A 17098-nucleotide genomic window follows, 5' to 3' on the forward strand; every position below is an offset into this window, starting at 1 on the left:
TGTTCTGGGTTTGGGATACCAAATGTAACAGCATCATTCTGTAGCAGAACAACAGTGGATCTTTTCCATGTTACCATTATACCAACAAGTTCATTCCAAGTATCTACAAGCTACATCTTAGGCTCAACCTGAAGTGAGTAAGATTTTTAAAATATTTATTAACTTTGAGATTTATTAACTAGTTTTTGAAAGGGGAGGGAATATATGGTAGGCTTGAATAGATTGACTAAGATCTACCAAGGTAGATATATTTTATAGGCCAGTGGTTCCCAAAATGTGGGCCAACCCCTATCCAGAGTAGATGCTGGAGTCTAGATGATGATTTCTTTGCTCAAATATAATAACTATGCCAGGAAATGCCAGGGTGTATAATTTGTTTATGCAAAAAAAATGCTGTGGAAATGTATTGTCATTTGCAGGTGTAAGGCCATTTTTGGTATCCTTCTTTTTAAATAGGAAGGGGTCAGTTTTTTCTGCTGGCATAGAAATTCCAGAGGAGAAAATGACCCACCTGTCAGTAGCCTAAGGGTTTATGCTTTCTCTTTTAGAACTAAAGCTTGACAAAAGATAGGGAATGACTCAAAGCATTACTGTCTTTTTAAAACCCTGCTACAACAAAGTGCTGGTGCCCCTTGGGGACACGCACACACGCATTCAACCAATAGCTAGCTTTAGAAAGGACAACAAAGTTCTTAAGGCAATCCCACACATGATCTTTTCATCCCTGTCACGTCTTAGGGAAACAACATTGTTTAAAACAACCTTTACTAAAGGCAAACACTTAATTTCAGCCTTTTGTGATGCAAGTACTGGCAGGTATCATTCACAAATGCTTTCAGTATACTACAGCCTTATTGACCTACAAGCATGAGTGAAAGTTTAGAACCTGAGTACTTGATTTCATGCTGAGTGATTTACTAACATTTATTTTATCCACCACCACAACACTACTTTTAATATAAATGTGAGTTCATGTGCTGGTTGCAATAAGCCCTGTAATATGAAGAATGATATGCCTGTCTTATGCTCACAGGTGACAAGGAACTTATTGCAGCATCTACCATACCCAACATTATCTTAGGCAGTGATCCCCAACCAATGAATTATGAGCAACACTTTGCTCAGAACCCTTTGGTATCAAAGCAGGTGCTTATTTTTTACATTTCAGACTTGGAGGCAAGTTTCGGTTGCATAAAAACTAAGGGGCAGATTTATCAAAGGTTGAGGTGAATTTTCGAATGAAAAAAAATTTCAAGCTATTTTTTGTGTACTTTGACTAGGGAACAGTCCAAATTCGATTCAAATTTGAAAAAAAATCAAAAATTAGAATATCGAAATGTATCATGTACTGTCTCTTTAAAAATTCGACTTCGACCATTCGCCATCTAAAACCTGCCGAATTGCTGTTTTAGCCTATGGGGGACCTCCTAGAACCTATTTGGAGTCAATTTGTGGACTTTGAATCGAATTCGATCGAATGCGCTATTCCTTTGATTCGAGTTCAGCCAAATATTGACCTATTTGATGGAAAATGGTCCTATTCGACGCAAAAAACTTTGACTTAATTTCGGTTGGTCTTTTTGAATTTGAATTTCGCCGTTTTTTCAATTTGAAATTCGACCCTTGATAAATATGCCCCCAAGTGTACAGAGCCTCCTGTAGGCTGACAGTACACATAAGTGAACCTAATGGCCAATCACAGCACTTATCTGGTACACCCAGGAACATTTTTCATGCTTGTGTTGCTCGACAACTCCTTTTACATCTGAATGTTGCTCACGGGTAAAAAGAAAAGGTTGGGAACCCCTGATTCTAGGTGTGGGGGTGACAAAGGGTGTCCATGTATTAGATGTTACACAACTGTCTATTAAATCTCTATTTCAAACAATGGAGCACTTTAGTACTGACAGATCACAGCATTTATTTCTCACTTTCAAATGGTAATTATTTTTTGTCAGAAGCTACTGTAGTTCCAATAACTTGCACTGATAAGTTCAAAAGAGCTTGAAAGAGACCATCTACAAGTTTGGATACATGGCTCTGAATTGTTAGGTTGTGTATGTGCTATTAAGACAATGGTTCTGGATGCATAGCAAGCCACAAGAACATTAAGGATTAATTTGCATGTACCTATCTAATTCCTTTAGTAAGTGTCAAAGTCTTTCATTTTTGGTTTTAAGGCAGCGCTATGTGTATAGTATGAGGATTGTGAATAACTTCTGTTTTAAGAAAGAGTTACACACACTGCATGTCTTGAATTGCAAAGGGCTCTTAGGCTCCCTATAACCATTTTCACCCTAAGCATGGTGCTAATTATTTACTCATTCAAATCTTAATCAATTGGTGGGATCTAGTACAGGTATGGGATCTATTATCCAGAATGCTCTGGATCTGGGGGTTTCTTGATAATAGATCTTTCTGTAATTTGGATCTCCATAATTTGTCTACTAAAAAATAATGTAGACATTAAATAAACCCAATAAGATTGTTGTTCCTCCAGTAATGATTTATTATATCATAGTTAGGCTCAAGTACAAGGTTCTGTTTTATTATTTATGATTTTTTTTTTACATTTTGAATTATTTTATCAAAATGGAGCCCCAAATGGCCTTCCCAAAATATGGAGCTTTCTGCATAAGCTGTATATGAATAACAGATGCCATACCTGTATAACATATGGAACTGCCTCTTAGACACAATTGTACCCAGGTATGTGAATAAAATTGACTGTCTTTTGGTTGAAACTCGTTTAATAGATTCTTTAAGTATGACTCTGTTAATAGAATTATTTAATTATGTACCCATTTTGCTATAGCTGAGTAAAGCAGTGTTAAACCCATTTGAAGCACACCACAAAAGATTTCCAAAATACCATCACATTTTAGTTTCCAGTCAGATGAAAAAAAGAAACATACAGCATTAAAAATACAAATATTAGTTGTAAACATGACATTTTTTTCTTTAGTAACTAATAAGTATTTCGTGTTGAATAACCAGCCAAGGGCTGATTGATTGTATATCCGAGATTTCCACGTATAGTCTTATGTATGTAAATCAGTTGTATTGTATACTATGCAATTAGCATATGAAGCGTTAAAAAAAAACATACTGTAACTATTTTCACTGACTATTTATGCCTAATGAAAGACAATTATGAGGAGGCATGAAAAGAATCCAGTTTTACTGTGGAATTTCAGCTATCAAGCAAAATCAAGCTATATCCTCCTGATGAACTTAACATTGCAAAACACAGAGACAACACATATCGATACATAAATTGTCCAAAATATGTAGAGCAATGCGGCATTTATACAGTCACTTGTTTACGGCGCTTTTTTTTGGACCGTGGAAATGAAATATAGTTCAGAATATAATGTGATCATTAGACAACTGGCAATGAACTGCAGTCAAAAGACATTTCCTAAATGACAAGTCATAAAACTCTTATTCACAGATCTGACTTTTAATCGGTACATTTGTTAGGCTGATCCCAGTTCACAGGCCTGTAATGAAATTCTCAACACGTGTTGCCCAATTTAAAGTGAACCAACTTTTTGTTTTTTAAATTGCGAAGTGTTTCTACAGTTCTTATTATCTACACAGGTGATAGTACAGTCTTGGAAAGCTAAACCTGTATCTGCCTACTCTTAAGTTATAAAAATCTGCAACTTTCTGCTTCGGTATAGAATTTTTACAAAGATGTATTAAAAAGTCAACGAAATGTGCTGTTATTAAAATTAAACATTTTACAAATGTTTCCGGACAGAACAGTAGGACTTCACATATACGAATACAAACAAGTATTTTTAATGGCACATATTTGCTAAGTGATCCTTTTCCATAAGACAACTTGCGTTTCAAGACAATATATTTAAGGCCCATACTTTTTTTTTTTTTTTTTGGAAAGTTCCTATGGAATAGCTTAGTAAATACGAGCCTATAAATTTTTAGAGGAGGAATCAAAAAAAAATACAAGTTACTATATTTCAGACTGCGATAAGGAGCTGCTGGATGGTAATTAGAATGTTTCCCAGTTTGGGATAATAACAGTTTGTAAGGCTTTAAAGATTATATCTATATACGGATGTATATATAGATAGATACATAAATACACACATATATATTAAATTTTTTGGGGGTTTTACTATAAATAACAAAGGGATTAAACAGCTTGTGAGCCAGAGTAGTCCCCACTGGATTTCCATGAACTGAAGATGTGTCTGAACTCCTCAGGGGCTAAGAGAAGATTTCACCGCGTCATGAAGGAAGGGCTTGTTTCCTGCTAACTTTGCTCTATCGCTTCACTAAAACACATTTTGAACAGATTATGTACCACTGTAGCTTGTTGACCATACATTTAACAAGAGACTTTGCTCTGAGGCACTGCTTCCCAGACTCCACAGGGAAAAGGAAGCAGAAAAAAACAAAACTCATAGAGTTCGACAGCTACTGAGGCAACACTTGCCATTTACAATATAAGCCCATCGTTTTTTTTTTTGTTTTTTTTTTGCAACACAACTATATATTAATTTAATAAAATACACAATATAGCTCTTATACACTGAACAATTTGGCTCATATGCACTAAAATTGCAAATAAATCATAAAAAATATGTCATTTGATGTAAACATTTAAATCTTCTCACATTTGCACATAGAAATGGTCATGTGAAATTTGCTTAAATGAATAGGACAGTTTCACTTCCTGAGCAATTTTAGTGTCCAACCAACAAACAGAAAATATCATTGAGGTTTAAAAATGAGTGATTTTTTTTTTACCCTTAAATGCCAAAATGTTTTAGAACCACTTTATACCGTAGGGTAAAAATAGAATTACTTGTAAATATCTGTATTTATTTGTGTGGGACACTAAAATTCTTATTTATCAACACTTTTCATTTTACATAAAGTGAAATAGCTTATGTGCAGGACACAACTTACTATATAATTGTCTATATAACTATGTTTCATGGAAATGCTGTAAATGGCAGACATTGTTTTCTGAAATGTTTTTGGAATGTTGTTCTCTATATAGAAATGATTTCCACAAATGGCTGTGAGGTTTGGTGCAGCTAGGACTACAGAAAAATTAGTTAGGACTTTAATTAGAAGCTAATGATGCTTGCTTAAAATCCACACATAAATTAGTTAACCCTGTTAATCAATGGGTTGTTTTACACCAAAAGACAAAAAAGTCAGCATCAACTACTTGAAGAAGTCGATGAATTCCAGGTGGAGTTTCGGTCCTCTTCCCTTATGCATCAGATTGTCAAACTTAACCACAGAGAGTTTTTTCATTGACTTTGTCCAGCTGTAGATTTAGTCAAAATAAAGCCAGTGTTTGTCTGAGAAAATGACAAATCAGTGAAAAAGATTTAGGGGCACTTTAACTCTTCACTTACAGCCAATAAGCAGCATCACACTTTTACCTCTCTTGCAAATGTGCTGTAACTGTATGTTACTTGGAAAAGGCAAAAAAACACAATAGCCCATCTTTGCTATCTACTTTCTTACAGCCACAGGTTCACTTCCTCGACAGTCTTGTAAGAGCTTGTCAATTTCTCTCACTACTTCCTCGGCATCTACCGTCTCGCGGCCCAGGTCACGGTTTGAATGCTCCAGTTGCTCTAAAACAGAGTCCATTTCCCTTGAGTCTCGGCTCACTCTAGAATGCACATCTGCAAATACGCCAGCCATTGGATCTGAGGCAACGTATTGGAGGTCTTTTGTCTGTTTACTAGGTGACAGGTACTGATTGGTTGTGTCTGCCAAGACTCCCGATTTTATTTCACAGCCATTTAATGGTCCTTTAGTTGTGGCACAAGGCTCAATACATGTCTTGGTAGGGCTGCTTGATGCAGAGGGACCCTCTTGCAGCAGAGGACTCAGGGCACGCTTGGCTTTTAAATATGGTTTTACATTGGCAATGAGAATGGTGTGCTCTCTTTTGTCTTTTCCAAATGTACAAAATGTCTTTTTCCCAGTGGGATTCACAGTTTCATAAGTCTCAGTCTCAACATGAGCTTCAGCAGTAGGAACAAAAAGATTTGTGCGATAATCAGCATTTTCCACCTGGATACCAGCAGGGAACTGTGGCATCCAACACCTGTCTGAATGGCCAAGGACTCTGCATTCATCAGTGCAATTTACACACTCTTCTTGCTCTGGAAAAGAAAAGAACCACATTTAATCAGTGTATGTCTGCTGCTTTAAAGAACATATTAAAGACACTAAATATGCCATACACATAGAGAAAAATGGCGCAGTCTGTGTATTACTTGTATTACTTACTTAGTTCAGCATTAAAATAACGTTGGCATTATTAAAATGTTTTTCAAACTGAATGTATAATATTACAGTTACTATTAATAAGTGTATCATAGGTAAAGCTTCATAAATATGAGTTCAAAAGATTTATTATGACATGTCCTCTGTCTATACAGTACCATATTTAAAAAATAAACCTCTGTATTGTATGTGCCAAGTGCACATAAAACTTAAATTAGACAAGTAAATGGCATTTTTATTTGTGGAACCATACCATTTTCCGCTAAGCATCTACCTTAGGGAGAGAATTTTCTACTGAAATGTAAGGGATTTGGCTGTCAGCAGGGACAGACATTTTGGATGGGCCCATTTACCATGAGGGATTACATGAATCCAACAGCAATTAGTCAAAAACATCATACTGTAAGACATATATTTCAGCCTTGTTGGGTTTATGAGTCCCTTTGGAAATCATTTGGTCAGGCCCATAGACTTAGTTCATAAAAACATTACAGATAACCCCCAAATCTCTCAACAGGCCATCAGGCTAGCACCCCTGAGCTGCAGTTTCTAATCCCCCAAACCAGTGCATTTGACAAATGAATACATGCAAGTATATAAAGCATGTGTAGCCCTGGGATTATGATAATTCCACAATATACCTTTCTGTTACATAGGTGACTGGGACTTTTTGTGACACTTCTCATTGGCAATTGTACTGATCTAGGTTATTTTGCCATATGTTTGCCATAGCCCTGAATCTTTAAAAAATAAGTAAATAAATATATATAACCAACAAAAAAGTCAAGACAACTTTGTGCAAATAAAAAATTTTTTTTTACCAACATGTAACAGCAAACATGCGACATCGTAGTTGTCTTGACTTTTTTGTTGGTTATATAATTTGTCCACAACGTGGACTAAGTCATGGACTAAGGGTGAGCTCCACTCCAGTTTGTACGGATATATATATATATATATAAATAAATAATTTTTGACTTATCAACTAGTCTTTAACAGCAAAAGAAAGACACATACATATTATATTAAGAAAACAGAGCATACATTGCTTCCAATTGCAATTACCATACTTGATCATGGTCAAGCGCTTACTCTTTAAAAACAAAATGTTAAATATATTCATACTTAGTAATGTTGACGCATTTCCCCCTTATCTTTACTGTATGGTATTCATGTATGTTCTAAACCTACTGTATCTAACGATATTAAGAGCAGTACTTAGCAGCCAGCACAATGGCAGTTGTGCAGAGCTGCTTGCCAATTAAAATGCATAGGCCAATCCAACTGAATACAGGTGCTGTTTAATTGGATACATGTTTAGATAGAAATCATTCATTGATGTCAGGGCAGCATAAAAAGTGTAATAAACAAGTATTAGTCACCATGTTTTTTGTACATTGCACCCTGCCCTTTACCATATTATTTGCACTCTTTTTAAAGCCTGTTTCATGGAATATTTTCTTCTGTGATTTTGTACATATTATTCGCAAGATAATCACTTAAAAAAAAAATCTGTCTTATGCTACACTGCTGTTACTAGGCTAGATCTTCAGTTGTGTACGTTGCTCCTCTAAAATGATCTTTCCTTTAGTTTGTTTCTGAATACAAACTGCAGCCGAGTGACTTCTGTTGCCCTGACATCACTTACTTTATAATATGTTTTTTGAAACTGCCTTGATTTTCTTTATGTGCACAGTGAAAAAGGAAAGTATTGACTGTGATTTTACACATGATTTACCAGCCACAGTGAATCACAAAATACATCCTGTGTAATGAATGGGATTCTCCAATGTCAGGATGTAGCAAATTAAAATTCTGAGAAATAATAAAGCACAGTTCAGCTAAACTGATTCATACAAATTTTAAAGAATATAATACAGAAAAAGCAAAGACAATCTCTTCCCTTACAATTTACGCATTGAACAATAAAGGTGACTATAGTCAGATTTATCAAATATTGAAATGTAGAGTAAAGTATTCCGAGCAGTTGTGATATTTTACCTATTTGTCAGCACTTTCTTCTGCTTAAAAGCCTCCTGAAACTAAAGGTGTTTTCCATGAGCACTCAGACCCCACAATATATTAGTGAGCTTTGGCTTTTTTATGACTGCAGTGTTGCAAGGTTTCTACTGTTCCAAATGTTTCTGACACAAAAGGATATAATTGGGTCAATACATGGGAATTTGTTTGGCTTGACTGAGCAACTGAACACCATTTGGCACTATAGGGCATAAATCTCAGCAAATGTGCAGTGATATTAATTGGATTGAATTGGAATTATTCATTCCTAAATAAGAGAAATGTATATATTAAAACCTGCTTTTACTGTATGTACAGTACCTGAAAAATAAGTTTTCCCAGATTTTTTGTGGTCACCAGTGAAAACTTAAAAGCAGGGTTTTAAGTTTCCAGTTCTCTACATGTAAACTTAAACAGATACCCTAAAAACCCTATACACACAAAGTTATCATCTAATTATATAAATATGTAACTACAGCAATTTTTATATAATTAAACAGATCTTTTGTCAAATGAATGAAATAAATGAAATGAATAGTGTGATCGATATGACACAAATAAGTTAGTGCAGGAAATCAATGCTTCATTTCTAGTTACTGACCCTTATAGAGAATTGAATAGCAGAAAAGAATGACATAAAAAATCATCATGCTTCTTCAGGTTCATGCATCACAATGATCATCATAGATATTTGGGGGACATTTTAAAACAATTTTAAAGAACAATTTTTTAGTATCAAAATCCACATTTACAACTAAAACGCTGATGACTGGTCTTCTAGTATATATATATATATATATATTGAAACACTGGAACTTTTTATATGAAATACATCACTTTTGACAGTTCCTGTTGACCGCAGTGTTGTGATCATGTAAATTTTGTTTTATCTGCACTAAGGTAAGATGAAAAACTTGTAAATTCTATCCATATAAACAGAGCTTAGTGATGTAATCGGTTATAATCAGAGCTTAGTGATGTCATTTCTGTCACATGAAAATTGTGTAATATAATAAATAATGTATCCCCTGTCGCAAAATATGAGGATATCACCTCAGAGTTCCATGACCTTTGCATTGTGTGTTTATACGCCTCGGTCGGTAACTATAATATCCTTATATTTTACTAGAGGCGGTACTTTATTCAACACACACACATTCACACTGAGCACACACACACACTGAGCACACACACACACTGAGCACACACAACTAAATACAATCCTTCAGTTCTCTCTTTCAAGTATGCTCCCATTATAGCTGTTGCTATGGCAAATATATATATATATATATATATATATATATATATATATATATATATATATATACACACACCAATTATTCTCAGACCAGCACTCCCTGTTATAAAAGTCAATAATAATGTTATTGTTACATTGTATCAATGCCCAACGTTTCGGTCCCTGTTGGGACCTTTTTCAACAGGGACCGAAACGTCGGGCATTGATACGAAAATTATTGACTTTTATAACAGGGAGTGCTGGTCTGAGAATAATTGGTGTATACATAATTACCATGCACCCCTACCTTTGCTGAAATTATTTGCCTTTGAGTACGGATACTCATCTGGAAGTATATATATATATATATATATATATATATATATATATATATATATATATATATATATATATATATATATATATATATATATATATATATACTGTATATTACAATATATGCCTTTATTCTCATCTTATAAGAGCACATGTATGCAGATTTTACTTTTATGCATTAAGTATACATTAAAACAAATGGAACCCTATAGTATTTTTATATTTATTAGTAGATTTCCAGAAGACAGTACTCCCACTTATTTCATATTGGATATGCCCCATACTCCATACTTACCCCTCGGCACAGATTCTTCCAGCAGAGTTGCATACATCCATCTTCTGCGTCCTCTGAAAGCTGACTGGGAGTTCAGTATTTCTGCGCATGCGCAGTTGGAGCACTTAGCTGGTATGCGACAGCTGCGCATATGCGGAATTACACGGAAATTGCCGATCTCTGCAGCGAGGGGTAAGTATGGAGTACGGGGCATTTCCCCAGGGGGTAGTTGGGTAGTTAGCCTGGGGGGTAGGAGGGAGGGGGGTCTACCTGGGGTGGAGGGTACAGTTTTTTTTCCCCACAGGTTGAATTTCCTTTAAAAGATATACTAAAGATCATACATTTCCAAACCACACTATACAATATATTAGTTAAAAAACAATACATCATTTGGTTTTAAAACTAAAGTAATCAAATCCTCACAATGCTTAAAATAAAAGGCTTAAGTTTTCATCATGTAATCAATATTCAAATTAAAGTACCTAGACATTTTAGACTCACATTACCATTGCATAATAATGAGTCTGATAAAAGTATACCACTGTAAATGTACGATATGAAAGAATTTAAATATACAGGGATAATAAAATATATGCATTACACGCATACAGGTTATCACTAGGTCACAGATGGTAGGAAAACTTGAAAATGAAAATGACAAGTTAAGCATTAGTAAATCATAGTACACCTCCTATCCTCTTTATTTCATTCCATCAATAAAAGGACATACTTTAAATTCATAGCTGGCACATTTCATTAGTATAAGGACATAAAGGGTCACTGGTGCAGCCTTAAACATGATTTTTTCATGCATCTTTTAATAGTTACTCAACATAACCTGTTGGGTGATATGGCTATAGAAAAAAAAACTCATGGTAAATTAGAATGATGATGGAGGTTTAAATATTTACACACATATATACTTGATTGTAGGCACACCGGGTTTCAAAAAATCACTTCTTTATTTACAACATTTTAAAAACATATTATGAAAGCGGAATTGGCCGAATCCTTGTGCCTGGCTGAACCAAAACATTAAAATCATGTGACTTTATGTCATAAAACAAGGAAGTACATAAAAATTTAGTGCAAGCTGCTCTCTTTTCCTCTCCCCCTTGCTGATTTACATATGCAAATTAGGGTTTGGATTTAGTTCAGTATTCAGCCAAACCTTTCACAAGGAATTCAGGGGTTTGGCCGAATCCAAAATAATAGATTTGGTGCATCCTTAATGCCCAGAAAGGCATGCACTGTGACCTTATAGTAAAAAGTTTTAAAACTTTAGTTAGACACGAGGGTAAATTTACTAATTGGCGAAAATTCGCCAGCGACGGCTTTGCAGCCATTGCATCACTTTGCCAGGTGGAAATCCTCTAGGACAATGCTAATTTACTAAAATGCGAAGTTGCGTCCAGGGCGCCGAACGCTGGCGAATTTTCGCTAGCGTTACTTCGGCAATCAAAGCAAAGATGTGCTAGCGTTCAATTCTGCCTAGCTCAACTTTGTTAGAGGTGTTCGCTCAGGCTAATTTGCAAACGCCAGGAAATTTAAAGAGGAATGGACATACATGTTACAGCTAATACATTACATTACACAAGTGCAGGGAACCTTAATAAAGCAAATAGAGTTTTTATAATGCCCTACACATGAGCCCACTGTATAGTTTATGTTCAATATGTTAGAAATTGTATGGGGGAACCCGGTTACAATAAATTGGTGAAGTGCCTGAAAGCAGTAAAGCTGGGGAATCGTTGCCAGCATTAGCCGCTTCGCCCTTTAGTAAATCTGCCCCAAGTGCAAAATAATGGGACAAGACACAAAAATATTTCAAAATAGAGGTTTGGCCCAAGGGGCAGTTTATGGATTGATTTGTAGTCCCAGAGCATATTACAATGTCCTATAAGCAGTATTTAATTTCTCATGTTTGAAAAATTGGATATTTATACAATTAAACATAAAACATTGCTTTTTGGTGTTCATAAAAGCAAAGAAGTGGTTAAGCTAAACCCTATGATTTCAAATTTTGCCACATATCTAGCCTATTTTTTACATATTTGAGGGAATAAATACTTGTTCCCATTTAATATCTTGATAAAGAAGAATCCTATTCTTAGAGCAGCCCAAAGCAGCCCAAGGCGACCAAGCATTCCAATGCATTTATGAGACCCTCCACTTCCATAATTTTTATTTCTAACCTTTTTAAAGATTAATAACATTTATTGCTTGAGGGGACCATTATATTTTGTTTTAAACATGTTTTAGCACACACAGACAGCTGAAGGGGAAAAAATGTTTTACAGATTTGCTTTCAGAATTGTAAAGGAACATTTCATAGATTGTGGGCAATTTGGATTTTGGTTAAGCAAACAACCATGGTTCATGTACCACAATCGACTGAAGTTAATACTGAAAAAGATAGAATGGCCGTGAATCAACAAAACACATAAAGGTCAGCCTTAATAAGGTTATGACAGTCATTGCAAAGAGCACCCAAGACATACATTACATTCCACTCAATTGGATAGCAGAATGGAAACATTTAAAGTAGTCAGATAGAAAAGGAGACATAAGAAATGTTTGTTTCAGAGAAAATGCTAATTTATAAGGCAGCGCACCAGAAATGTTTTTTAAAGCAGCACACTAGAAATGTTTTTTAAAGCAAATGCCACCGAATAGGTATGTTTATTCAATCAATACACTAACCTTCCAGCTAATGAATCATATAAAAACGGAAACAAATAAATTCACCAATATGACAGCGATCTAAAATCAAGGTTATTATATACAACCTTCTTTCACAGCAGCATGACTTCAACAGCCGGTAACTCTGTGATGAAAAATTACTTGGCAGATGGATCAAAAAAATGGACTAGGCTTTCATTCATAATGAGAGTACTTGTGGTGAACTGCGTTACACATAAAATTAAACTGATTTATTCACTTGTGTTGACAGAATAACATATAGAGCAAATGTTTATATTCGTAGATGGTAAGTGAAACAAGCTTTAGTACAGTATAAAACAAGAAATACCAGTTTACTTCAACTGCAGACTGTATTTTTATTGAAACTATTTCAGTATCTTCATCTATAAATGTTATATACATTTCTGATGATAATTAACCAGGGTTCTGGTTAAGTCATAGGTTCCCATAGCCAGGCCACAGCAATGGACATTTTCTGGATAACACACAGCAGCCCAGTATGATCAGTATGGTAATTCTGACAAAGGTAACTACACTGGTTAAGGGAATTAAATATTTAAATTATGATGGTGGATTGTAAAGGTTGGGGTTGTTCTCGCTGGAGAAAAGACACTTGCAAGGGGACATGATTGCTCTTATATCCAAGGCTATAGTGATACTAAATGGGCGAATTTGCTCTGCTTCGCCGAAAAATTTGCGAATTTCGCGAAACGGCAAAAAATTTGCGAAACGGCGCCGGTGTCTCGTTTTTGACAACGAAATTCCTTTTTTTGACAACGGCAAATTTTTGCCGGTGAATTTTCGCAGGTGTTGCACTGGCGGGGAATCGCGCAAATTTGCAGCGAATTCGCGCCTGGAGAATAAATTCGTCCATCACTAAAATCTACTATTAATATAGATATTGGTATATATTTGTATATAGTATTAGCATCGTTTCAGTGGGTGTAAGTATGTGTGCTGGGTTTCATTTGGAGAGTTGATGGACTTTGGTCATTTTTCAACTCAACTTAACAATGAAACTATTTACTGTAACTATGTAACTGTGAGCCACCTGTACTGGTCAGTGGATATCTAGAAAATCTATACTGTTGATGAGGATTAATCAGAATCAGAAAAAGTCATAAAGATCTAGTTTTTTGCAATATGCACTTGTTGGTAAATATGCACTCTTTCATCCAATAAATTGTGCTACAGAATAAATTACATATTCATAAGTGTAGCACAGGTAATCTTACTGGATTTATAGCATCCCATGCCATGGTAGAAACTACATATAAAAGATGGTACATGGTTACGGGTAGAGGGCTTCGGAATGTTAAAGAGACCCTACTTGTAGATAACAATATTCAATTTACCGCCAACAAAACCATTGAACACACACCTTGCATTCCTACACCTCACTGGACACTCATATCCTGTGATTGCTCATTCATCATGCCACTAAATCCAAAAAGAAAATAGTAAGGGATAAAACGGCTTTCCTAAATATTTCAACAAGATAAAAATAAGTAATTGCTTCCATTACAGATTTACAATCTGCAAGTGGAATGTAAGTTAGTAAAGTTAAGGATGGACCAGTAGAAGTGAACCCATGTGCACACTCCTGGCACTCCCCATCTTATCTCCTTAATATATACACATATATAGCCCTGAAGAACAACATGCCTGTAAATGGGATAAATGGTTGAAAGTTAAACTTGTGGTTGTCTCTCTGACTCACAGCTCCTAAGTCGTACACACCTACCCACCGACAAACACAAGGAGTAAGCACTTCCAAAACTATTTTAAACTAGTAAAGCCTCAGGCAAGGTCTAAGAATGACATATGCTGAGAAAAACATAGTCCTCATGTAATCAGAGCAAGCTGTAGTGTACAAGTAATACTCAAGCATCAACAGGAAAAAAAGATTTGATCTCTTTCATATACTACCAGAAAACAATACGACCCTGGGAAGCATCAGTCAGCATTACAAATTGACTCCAGAAGCAGCAAAATATGTTATCATCCATTGTGAAACATTGTTTCATGCTGCTATTTCTTTGTGTTAAGGGCATCCCTATCAACATGTCACTGTGTTCTGTTCTTGCTTGTTGTTCCCCTTCTCTTATGTTGATAGTACCACACATGCAGTCTATGCAGGGCTTGTGCACATAGAATTCAATGTTATACAGTATGAGGTCGGGACTGCTAAGAAAGATTACTATTGTAAAGGCTAATGCATAAAGTGCAATTTTATAGAGTTGTCATGCTATCAATGAAATACACATATATTGCATTATAACATATTGCATTACTAAATTATGTTGTGTTTCTTATCTGTACGGAGAAACTGTCATAGCTGAAAATTGTCCTAATGCGAAAACAGCATTTTACATACAGAGGATTAAAATTACTTGTCCCTTTGTTGTAAACATTACGTAGTGTGCAGCACTTTGGATGAGAACAATAAACTAAAGAGTTGTATCGGATTGCAGGAACTTAGTTAATAACCATTGATTTGACATAAATAATGTGAATTAAAAACAAAGTATTCTGCACTTGTCTGCATTTATTACAAAGACATCTGCAATATTCAGGCTGTTGGGAAGTCTATTTATTGTTTTTAATTCAGGTTGTCAACGCTATTAAGTTACCTGCATTAGCATACTGATTGGCAATAAAATAAAATGAACTTCCACATGTTAAAACGTAATGCTCATTTAATTTCGGAGCCATTGTCATAAACTACAGTTTCATAAACCCCTCTCTTGGACAAAATCATCTGAAATATTTCTTACTAAAAAGTCTGCATTGGATAAAACTTCTTTGTGCTCATCCTGAAGCAACAGAAGTTCAAGGTTACACAAAGTGATTCTCTTACCTTTTTTACTGCCTTGTCATCTGTTTTAATATAGCAAAATCTCAGGAGGATAAAAGGGCAGTAACACCACTTTATCTTGATAAAATTTGTATCCATACTTTAACAGTGGTGGTGAGCTGAGGGCAGGAGAAAGTCTGATCGACATTAGAATGTTAACTAAAATGAATATATAATAACAGAGGAAAGCTGCTCTAGCTGGCAGAATACTTTGATTTGCAAATAATAATTATGTATAATAATATTAAGAATTGACATGCATTGCTGCTGCATAACAAAAATGTGACAAGTCTTACAATAATAAAAAATAATTTATATGCATATATTTGTACAAATTCAAAACATATATGCATATTTTTTTCAGCACGCCCACGTTTCAGATATTAATTTGGAGTGTTACGCTGAAAATAAAAAGCTGGGTTCATTATAAATTCACATAAATGAATGCAAGTACAAGTATGGGATCCGTTATCTGGAAACCCATTATCTCCCATAGAAGCCATTTTACAAATTTTTTAAAATGGTTTCCTTTTTCTCTGTAATAATAAACAGTACCTTGCACTTGATCCAAACTAAGATATAATTAATCCCTATTGGAAGAAACCCCAGCCTATTGGATTTATTTAATGTTTACATGATTTTCTAGTAGATTTATGGTACGAAGGTACAAATTATGGAAAGATCCATTATCCGGAATACCCCAGGTCCTGAGCATTCTGGATAACAGCTCCAATACCTGTATAACAAAGGGATGATAAACTGACAAATGATTATTTACAGAATTATTTTCTTCTCTGTGCAGCTTCTGCAGGAAAACAGATGCAAGACAGTTAATTTGTTGCACAGGGAAATGTGAAACATAAAAAGCTTCACTCCCAAAGCTTGTATTTTCTGCCACCGAGGGAACCAGATGTATTTGTAAAACGAATGCCTTGGGTATGTTTCTAGAGTTACCACTGAATAATATCTGACTTTGTTAAACACACATAATTGTTCTGTTGTAGTGCTAAATCTCAGTGGTCAGGATATTATGAAAAATAGCAGAATAGTTAGAGGGTTATGTAATATAATGCTTTCCCTTTGCCCAGGAGCAGTAACCCATAGCAACCAATCAGCAGGTAGGATTTACTGGTCACCTGTTTAAAAGCAAACATATTATTGGTTGCTATGTGTTATTGCTCCTAGGCAAACTTAGTGCCTTTTATTACATTTGGGGGTTAGAGAACTAAAAAACAGCAGAACACAATCATGGTAAAAGTGTAAATCTATAACATAACTCTTATAAGTATAGAGTTGTCCAGACTACTGTAGATTTTACTTTAAAGGAGAAGGAAAGGTTAAAACTAAGTAAGCCTTATCAGAAAGGTCCATCTAAATATACCAG

General features: G+C 35.1%; 1 protein-coding gene across 7 annotated transcripts in view; it reads right to left on the reverse strand.

Annotated features, from left to right (window-relative positions):
* Positions 1-2732: 2732 nt before the first annotated feature.
* Positions 2733-17098, reverse strand: part of pcdh17.L (protocadherin 17 L homeolog) — a 95347-nt gene continuing 80981 nt past the window's right edge. For all 7 annotated transcript variants that reach the window (XM_041582458.1, XM_041582460.1, XM_041582457.1 and 4 more), the window contains one exon: positions 2733-6164. In XM_041582458.1, the coding sequence (XP_041438392.1) occupies positions 5503-6164 (662 nt within the window). In that variant the 3' untranslated portion in view covers positions 2733-5502. The remainder of the gene's footprint in view (positions 6165-17098) is intronic.

This window comes from Xenopus laevis, chromosome 2L (genome assembly GCF_017654675.1).
Source record: "Xenopus laevis strain J_2021 chromosome 2L, Xenopus_laevis_v10.1, whole genome shotgun sequence".
NCBI classification, from domain to species: domain Eukaryota; kingdom Metazoa; phylum Chordata; class Amphibia; order Anura; family Pipidae; genus Xenopus; species Xenopus laevis.